The 9,635-nt window shown below is 41.6% G+C and overlaps 1 protein-coding gene across 1 annotated transcript; it reads left to right on the top strand.

The window, feature by feature from the left end:
- Positions 1-1,483: 1,483 nt before the first annotated feature.
- On the top strand, positions 1,484-7,793 carry GPR12 (G protein-coupled receptor 12). The gene is made up of 2 exons (XM_039356596.1): positions 1,484-1,842; positions 2,944-7,793. The coding sequence occupies exons 1-2, from the start codon at positions 1,600-1,602 to the stop codon at positions 3,622-3,624; spliced, it is 924 nt and encodes a 307-aa protein (XP_039212530.1). The 5' UTR covers positions 1,484-1,599; the 3' UTR covers positions 3,625-7,793.
- Positions 7,794-9,635: the final 1,842 nt, after the last annotated feature.

Genomic DNA, 9,635 nt, shown 5'->3' with positions numbered 1-9,635 from the left:
CCAACCTAGATTGCTATCATCATTGAAGCAAAGGAGGTTTTGATGTCTCTAGCAAAGAACCAGCCAATCCTTTCTCCATGTACAAAAGCTGAACAGATGAGCAGATCTTCAGCCTCTGTGACAGAACATCCTTCTCCCTTGACTTGGAAGCTATAGGACCCATCAGCACCTTTAGCTCTGGCTCTTCCCACTCTTCAGCATCTGTTTAATAATAATAATAATAATAATAATAATAATAATAATAATAATAATAATAGTGAAGTTGGAAGGGACTTTGGAGGTCATCGAGTCCAACCCCCTGCTCAGGCAGGAAACCCTATACCATTTCAGACAAATGGCTGCCCAGTCTCTTCTTACAAACTTCCAGTGTTGGAGCATTCACCATTTCTGGAGGCAGGTTGTTCTACTGGTTAATTGTTCTAACTGTCAGGAAGTTTCTCCTTAGTTCAAGGTTACCCTTTTCCATGATTAGTTTCCATCCATTGCTTCTTGTCCTGCCTTCAGGCACTTTGGAAAACAGCTTGACTCCCTCTTCTTTGTGGCAGCCCCTGAGATACTGGAACACTGCTATCATGTCCCCCCTCGTCCTTCTCTTCATTAAACTAGACATAGCCAATTCCAGCAGCCGTTCCTTATATGCTTTAGCCTCCAGTCCCCTAACCATCTTTGTTGCTCTTCTCTGTACTCTTTCTAGAGTCTCAACATCTTTTTTAAGGCAGATGCCTTCCCCCTGGGTGATGGAAGGAGCATTTCTGATCAAGACTAATCCCAAAAGAAATCTGGTCCTATGATAAGTGTTGGAGCTATGGATTATTTGTTCCATACTGGCTTACATGCAGCATGCATTGAGAAAACAACTCTGAACTCAGGTAAACGTCTAGGCTGAATATTCAAAGCCTCTTTATTATGTTGGCCCAGATATCCAGCAAGAGGCACAAAAAAGTAGAAGGTTAAACAGCAGAGCTTTTTCAAGTGTTTGGGATGGCTATAAGTGAGCCTGATGTCCAAGGAGCAGTAAATAAGGTGCCCGTTTAGAATGTCATCTCTGCACCTTAATTGCCAAACTTTAATATATACAGCATCCTGTCAATGAAGCCGATTGGGTTCACATAATTCACCAAACCATAATGCTGAAGTTCAGACGCCCGGCAGGCCGCTGCAATCCTAAACCACAAGCAAGTGGACGAAGCGCTGACTTTTCTGCTTTCGGAGGCAACGAGGAGCCTCGTCGGAGGACTTCGAAAAGGCTAGTATTGAATTCACCAGCCGCGGCAACGCTTGCGCATTGCGAAGCAGCAGGTGTCTCCCTCGCCCCCCTCTCTCTTCTCCCTCCCCCCACCCCTCTTCCACTCTCCTCCAATGCCATCCGGCTTCACGGCGTTCGTGACTCTGCGCCCCCTCGCGCGGCCGCCCTGCGAGCGCCGATCACGCTACCCTACCTTTTCAGCCAGCCGGCTTACGTGGTCGCAAGCGGGCGGCAACCCGCGAGGCGGGGCGAGGCGAGGCGAGGCGGGCGAGGCGCGCCTTCCTTCCTTCCCTCCTTCCTTCCTGAGCCCGCTCTGCGCTCCTTCGTTGCACGCGCGCTGGCGACACCCTCGGATGCCCGAGGCGCCGCGTGCACGGGCAGGGGCTTTTCCACCTGCGCTCCTCTCGCGCCATCCTGGAGCTGGCACCGCGACGGCTGCCCTTGTCCTGGGCTTGCGCTGGGCGAACAATGGGCTTGCAAGAGGCGACAGCCGCCGCCGCCGCAGCAACGGCAGCAGCAAAGCTTGCTGCATAAAAAGGAAGCGGGGACGCCTCCTCCTCCTCCTCTTCCTCCTCCTCTGTAGAGGGGAAGCCAAGGTGACCAACGTTCCGGGGGCTCGCCCCGTTGTGCTGGCTGTTGTGGTCGTATCACTGTGTCTGTCCATCCATTTCCTCATGTTCTGAACGGGGGAGGTTATGCAGATAACCGCCCCCCTCCATCACCCTGCATGACATTTCCCTTGTTAACTTCTCCGCTCCCCCATCGCCCATACCGACACTAAATGAGTTGCACGGAGGGTTTTCTGCACCTCCCCCCGCCCTCCTTAAGAAAGGGCTCGGATGGAGTTGTGGGTGCAGAGGAGCTGCTGCCACAATATTGGGAGAGTCTCAGTATTTTTTTGTTAATCAAGGTAAAAAGGAAGTGTTCCCAAGTGCTTATGCCTGTGACTGATTTGTCACTTAATCCATCATCTTGGCTCAGAAATGGTGGATGAGGAGCCTTTAATTTTGGGTGCTTCTATGTGTAAGGTTGTTCTTTTAGGATCTTCTTTCCCCCAGTTTTAGCTGATTTATGGCATTTTATTCTTGAGGAAAGGACCGTATATTCTGTCTCTGCACTTCCCTTCACGTTTTCTGTGAAGGCATACGGTGTTATTTCTTCCCTTTGTTTTTTTCTCCCCATGGGCAGCTTTAAACCTGCTGTCTGTTCTCATCCTCCTTTTTGCAGTCATCTTGATGGAAGAAGCATCTGCTGGTTTATTTAGAAATCTAAAGTCTATTGCATGCTCCTTAATATTGCTGCTAACAAGGCGCTAAGTTTGTCTATGTGTTTTTAAAAATGTCTTTTCATTGAAGAGGACGGGTTTAAATATGAACGAAGACCCGACGGTTAATTTATCATGGCTGCCTCAGGATCACTTAGAAACCAGCCCACCACCAGAGAACATCTCAGCTGCAGTCACCTCTCTCATTCCTTCCAGTGACCCCGAACCGGGATTTATAGTAAACCCTTGGGATGTTGTCTTATGTACTTCAGGAACACTGATCTCCTGTGAAAATGCTGTTGTGGTCCTTATCATCTTCCATAATCCCAGTCTTCGTGCCCCAATGTTCCTCCTGATAGGCAGCTTGGCCTTGGCAGATCTTTTAGCAGGAATTGGATTGATCATCAATTTTCTTTTTGCTTATCTTCTCCAGTCGGACTCTACCAAGCTGGTCACAGTTGGTTTGATCGTCGCCTCTTTTTCTGCTTCTATCTGCAGTCTGTTGGCCATCACTGTGGACCGGTACCTCTCCCTTTATTATGCTTTGACTTACAATTCTGAGAGGACGGTGACTTTTACCTACATTATGCTTATTCTGCTCTGGGGTGCTTCAATCTGTGTGGGAGTTCTGCCAGTCATGGGATGGAATTGCCTCAAAGATGAGTCCACCTGCAGCGTTATCAGGCCCCTCACTAAAAATAATGCGGCCATCCTCTCGGTCTCTTTCTTGCTTATGTTCGCTCTCATGTTACAGCTGTACATTCAGATCTGCAAAATTGTGATGCGCCATGCTCACCAGATTGCCTTGCAGCATCACTTCCTAGCAACTTCCCACTATGTGACCACCCGGAAAGGAGTATCAACTTTAGCCATTATCCTGGGAACCTTTGCTGCTTGCTGGATGCCTTTCACACTCTATTCTTTAATAGCTGACTACACATATCCCTCTATTTACACCTACGCCACCTTGCTTCCAGCCACATATAATTCCATCATCAACCCTGTTATATATGCTTTCCGGAATCAAGAAATACAAAAGGCACTTTGGCTCATCTGCTGCGGCTGCATACCTTCAAACATTTCTGCAAGGGCCAGATCACCCAGTGATGTTTGATTAACGGTGCAGAGGACCACTGTTTATTTAGCATTGTGATGTGTGAGCCCTGCTGCTCTCAGTAACATTGTACATAATAGATTCACAGTCAGTCTGTGGGGAGTATTTACATTTTTTTTAAAAAAAGCCTGTTGACCAAAATAAACCACGTTGTATAAGCCCAGGAACAATCCTGGAAGTTGCAATATTGTTTTTTCTGGCAAAGCGTAAGTATTGCTTAGATTTTGTCCTTTAGTTTCTTCCAAGATCCAAAGAGAAGTGAGCTCTGTGGATCATAAGAAATGGATTGGTAGATTTGCTTTCTCTGTTTGAATGAATAGAAGCCACTTGCATTAAGAGCTGTGTGTGTCAGATGAATGGTAACAGAGGCAGAAGGCCTCTTATATCAGATTCTATGGAACAAATATAGGAGATGGCAAGAGACTTGTGTCCTGCTCATAGATTTTCATGTAGCATCTGGGTTGGTCACTGTAAGAGCCGTATCCTCAGGTGAACAGTGGTGATATCCAGCAGCATGTGTGAGCACACACACACTCCAGATTAAGTAACTTGCTTAAAAGAGTTCCATGGATTTCAACAGCAGTCGTTACATTGAGTAAATGTGTTTCTGATGCATTGTAGAGACATGTTAAGATCCATATTATAGCACACAAATGATGTTTCAATCTGAAGTGCTGTGGTTCCTAAAGCATCATATGGGAACTATTGATTTGGTTAGAGTTTCCTGTCCAACCAGCGCAATCCAGAAATATATGTACAGTAGTCTTTCCTTTTTTAACATCATAACTTCCCAATTAGGAAGCAAAGCAGAAGCAAGGGTGGAATAAGGCAAGTTTGGGATCTGTAATTTCAGAAAACTTTTCCAGCCTTCCATTGTATTGCAACCTGGGAAAAATAATTATATCAGCGCTAGCCTAAATAATTTCCACCGCAAATACCTGCAGAGGAGACAAAAAATGTTGAGAAAAGAAATGGCAAGAACAACATCCTTCCTGACATTCATCCTGTTATGAGTTTGGTTGGATATGGGCTTTCTTGGAAGTTCTGACATTTAGTATGGCTTCTGAGCAAGTGACAGTCACTGAATATTTCACTAGTAACCCATGACTTCATACTGGCATCTATGTTCCCATCTGAATTGCAGGATGAATGGGAACAGATAGTCTCATCTGTATAGTTTATTGCAGATGGGCTTATATGGCAGGGTATATTTTTAGTGCAAGTCCCTCTGGTTTGGGATGACTTGAAGGAATGACCTTGCATTTGATTTCTATTTCTATCTAATGCCTCCTAATCCTGCTATTCAAAGGAGCTTGCTTAAAACAAAAAAAGCAGTGGTCCCTATATCTATAATAGGGAAACTATGGTCCTTCAGACAGGTCTGGGTAACAATTTCCATCATTCCCATCACCATGCTTATGCTGCCTGGAGTTTATGGAAGTAAAGTCCAACAACAATAATATACATTATGCCGGAGAACAATTCCCATAATTTATCTAACAAGCAAAAAAACAAAGCAAAACAAAAGAACAGCCTCTTTCCAAATTGTTTACTCAACTAAGAATAAATTATGCTGCTTAATTTTGTTTTGCTAAAAGAAGCATTCTTTTTCCCCTTTATTTTTTAAAAATACAAAAATCGTAACTTTATTAATATAAAACTAGGCTGTAAATACAATGAAAATCTAATAACCTGGGCAGACTTTGATGCTTATGATTATAAATTCTGAACAACTCATTTTGCAATAAATATGACTGTTACGCAGTGTTTGAGGTCCAAATATTCAGAATTCCGAACAGATTCAGTTTTTGAGGTAGTGTTGCCCACATATTTGGGGACAAACCATTACTTTTGAATGTTTGACTTGACAAACCTACTACTTAAACTATCTTATTCACTGTTAAATAAACAAGGGCATGCAAACAGATTGTTGAACATTTTTTATATAGGGGCAGCTGGTTATTTTTCTAAAAACTCATTTTTAAGGCTCCAAGAACAATTTAATCACACAAGCTACTTAAATTCAACATTTTATCTCCATCATCAATATGTAATTGCTCTGTAAAATATGCGCTGAATTCTGTGTGTGTTTCATGACATTTTCTTTGTTCTGGCTCCAAAGCTTGACATTTTCAAGTGGGAGCACATGTGACCGCCAATCTCCCCCATCCCACATAATGAAATGTGCATAAAACATGTTTTCTAGTTTAAGAGCTACATATCCTTCATATCAAAGCACAATACTGAATGCATATTATTCCATTTCCTTCCAGGATATTAGCTTTTTTGTGATGGATGGAGCATATTGTCATGACAGAGGGTTCAGTGATGCAAGGCAACATGGTTTATTTCTGTAGACAAGAACCTTTTGGGGCACAGAGCAGGAAAAAAAAGGGATTTAAAATTGTATTCTATAAAATATAACATTTCAAAGCCATTGTCATGCACTTCACTAAAGTAAATGTGACTTATTTTGATGAAAGATAAACACGTGTATTGCCGTCTGAACCAGGGATGGACGATTTCTGGTGTCTGCATCAAGGAGACCTCACAGCTATAGGCTCTTTGCTTATATATTTACTAAGCAGAACAGAGAAACCAATCTGGAACAGTGTGGAAAAAAGATCTTGAGTATCTTTCCAGTTGAATTAACTGGCTTTTTTTCTAATTGAGACTCTCCATGGGCCAAATCCAACAGTATTCTCCTAATGCAGCCTTTTGCACATATCCCAAGTCTGCCACAAATTTTGGGAACAGGGAGGAGTTGGAGGAGGAGGAGGAGGAGGAGGATCCACCAGTAATGCCTGCTGTGCTACTGGAAGGGTTATGCCTTTGAACTCAATCTTTGCTCCCTGCACATCAACAAGGGGGCAGCTTCCCACATCTCTATGTCGCCATGCTATAAGAAGCATCATCTGTTGAATTTTGGCCTGTGGAGAAGCTGCTCAAAACATTGAAGCTCTGTCAGGGAAAAGGTGGCACTCTTTTCATGCAGCAAAAGAAAAGGGCTGACTTAAGATTCAGGAATTAATAATTGGAGCAAAAGTCTGTGAAGTGAGGGAGGGCAGTAGAAATGTCCATAGACCCCAAATGTCAATCCAAGAATGATGTCTGTCCAAGAATATGATTGCTATGCATTAATATGAGTTTACACATCTTCTGAATGTTAAAGATATGCTATATTGTTCAGTGGTATCTTTCTGTATAAATTGTTTAAATTTTAATTGTAATAGAAGAAATACTGAAAGTTATATTTAAAAAAATACTGGTATAATATAGATGGAAGAAGATGCTATATTGCTGACACTACATTTTATTAACTCAAGGGCTGATTCAGTCGAGGGAGGTTGTGATAGGATGTTCTTCTAGTGCAGCAGGAACTATTTTTCCATTTTTAGGTGAAAAACCTTGTACCTAATTTGAGTTCTGCCTGGAGCGCGCTCTATTGTGTACAGCACTGCTTTTCACAGGGCGACTTCTCTCCTACCTTCAACTGAAAGTTGAGAAGTCCAGGAGTGCACTTTCTCAAGGAAACATGTTGGAATTGGTTCTTAATCTTTGTCTTTTGATGTGGTTATGCTGACAAACATGTCTTTTGTGGCAAGTTTCTATGGTGTTAACAGTTTACAAGGTCTACACAGAACCAATTCTTCTAGTGTGAAATGGCCTCGTTTTGAGACTGTAAGGCAATTTCCCCCAACATTGTACCCTAGATATTTTGGGATTTCCATTTTCATAAAGCCCAAGCAGCATGCCCAGTAACATATCTGGAGGGCAACAGGCTGGGGAAACGCCCATAGTGATTTGTATTGCAATAACCTAGATTTTATGCCAAATTAAACTCTAGTTTGTTTGCTTTTTTCATCTTGAACATTGTAAGGACTTATCCAAGTGAATGTACTGACCTTGTCATTTACTCACAGATGATTAGATCAAGAATCCACATCTCAAAATTGTAATGTGTTTCTGGGTGTACATTTGTACTATATGGAAGTTCTGATCATTTCTGGTTTTACTCTAGGAAAAAAGACGTTTGGCATAATGCAATCTAGAAGGAATGCCCTTGATTTTTATACAAAGTGTACCAAATTTATGATGTATAACAATTATATGTTAACTTGTTTACTAAATTAAAAAGTCAATTGGTTTGAGTTTGTATTACCCTGCTAAGAGAAGGAAACACTGTTAAAATGTTATACAAAAATCTTTTTGTCTCTCTCTTCCTTATGTGTCCAAGAATTGGATGTACTGTATTATCGATGCCTTGCCAAGGAAATGAATAGCAAAAACTATTAGACATGAATAACTACTGCATAATGCTAAATCAGGACAAACAGCTGTAGTAAAAAGCTATTGTACACTCCTTTTCTTCAAAATATAGTTTGTTCCAGATAAAGTAGTAATCAAAGACAGATGCAGGACCTATAGCCTTCCAGGTAGTTCAGTACAGAATATTTAATTCTCTGCAGCTCTAGGAGCAAACGTGAAGAGTTGTGCTGCAAAACCTGAAAGTGTCATAGGTTTCCTACTTCTGGGATAAAATCTGGTGTTACCAAATGAATGAGCCTGATTAACACACTTCACCATAATCACCATTTCATTCCATAATGCCAAAAATTCAGAAGAAGCTAGGGAGAAAAAAGAGTGTGCAAGCTTGACGCTCATTCATATACCACCATCATAATACTGTGTGTGTATGTGTGTGTGTCTCACAAATACTTATCAAATAATTTTTTTCCTGGGTATTTATTTACTTATTGGTAATGGTTTCTTGCAATTTAATTGCAAGACCGACTCAATTAATTGTAAATTCCAATCTGGATGTGCACTCATTAAAAGAAAACTCAGCTTCTCAAGAACTCTTTGGCTACGTTCATACATCAGTCAGTTCATACTTCTCACAGGTTCAAGTGGTTGACTCAGCCTTCCATCCTTCCAAGGGCAGTAAAATGAGGACTCAGATTGTTGGAGGCAGTGTGCTGACTCTGTAAACCACTTAGAGAAAGCTGTAAAGCACTGTGAAGCGGTATATAAGACTTAAGTGCTATTGCTATTGTTATCAGACTGAAACATGGTTTATTTAGCTCTGGTTTATTAACTAAACCATAACTGACTGGGTTCCCTCAACACTTTACAATTTACTGCAAATCTAATGAATGGATGAATGGATTTAAAGTTGCATGAAATAAATACCTGCCAACAAGAAGAAAGTATATAGTATAAAGTACATTTCTATTGGAGAGAACTTGATTTCAGCTTCTGTAATATGTATAAGTAGGGAATGTATCATTTCTTTAGCCTCTCAAGCTGTTGGATTGGAGTCACAAACTTAATTCTTAATTTGACTTACCGGTAAATTACTCAATTGGAGAAGGTTGATCCACATTGGAAAGTTACTCCATTTACGAATGGAGCTTTGGTATTCCAAATTTAGAGTTGCAAACTGGAAGAGGGAAATTAACTCTGCCTGCTTGTGGTTTCACCCCTCCTAATAATCCACTTCTATACATAATTTGAAGGGGAACCTGTTCAGACACTGCCGTAGCACTTTTGCCTGAGCTGGGACAGTGTACTCACCAGTCATCAGCTATCATGACCTGTAGTTCATGCTCATGTATACAATCCTTCTGCCTCTCCTGCTAACGTAATTGCAAAGCAATAGCAGGCCATTCTTCCTATGAGAGCAAAACTGGAAGTTCGTGTGTGTGTGTGTGTGTGTGTGTGTGTGTGTGTGTGTGTGTATAAAACAGCGATTATTCACTGATACAAATGCTGCCACATTTAGACAAAATATTTACAGAATACCTGCATAAATAATGATGGTCTGTTATTGAGTAAACTAAAAATATAATTATCATTATTGCACAATAGGTTTCGAATATCTCTATTCTTATCTGTTATCTGTGGACCACTTTTAATGTGGACATCTGCCTTTTCAGCTTCACTCGCTTCTTCTCCAGAGGGTGAGTTTTACACCTAAGCAAGACAATGGAACTGAATGTGGAATATGT

Source organism: Crotalus tigris, unplaced genomic scaffold (genome assembly GCF_016545835.1).
Source record: "Crotalus tigris isolate CLP2741 ecotype Arizona unplaced genomic scaffold, ASM1654583v1 scf7180000017573.2180621, whole genome shotgun sequence".
In the NCBI taxonomy this organism is placed as follows: domain Eukaryota; kingdom Metazoa; phylum Chordata; class Lepidosauria; order Squamata; family Viperidae; genus Crotalus; species Crotalus tigris.
This window is presented reverse-complemented; position numbering and strand designations above follow the sequence as displayed.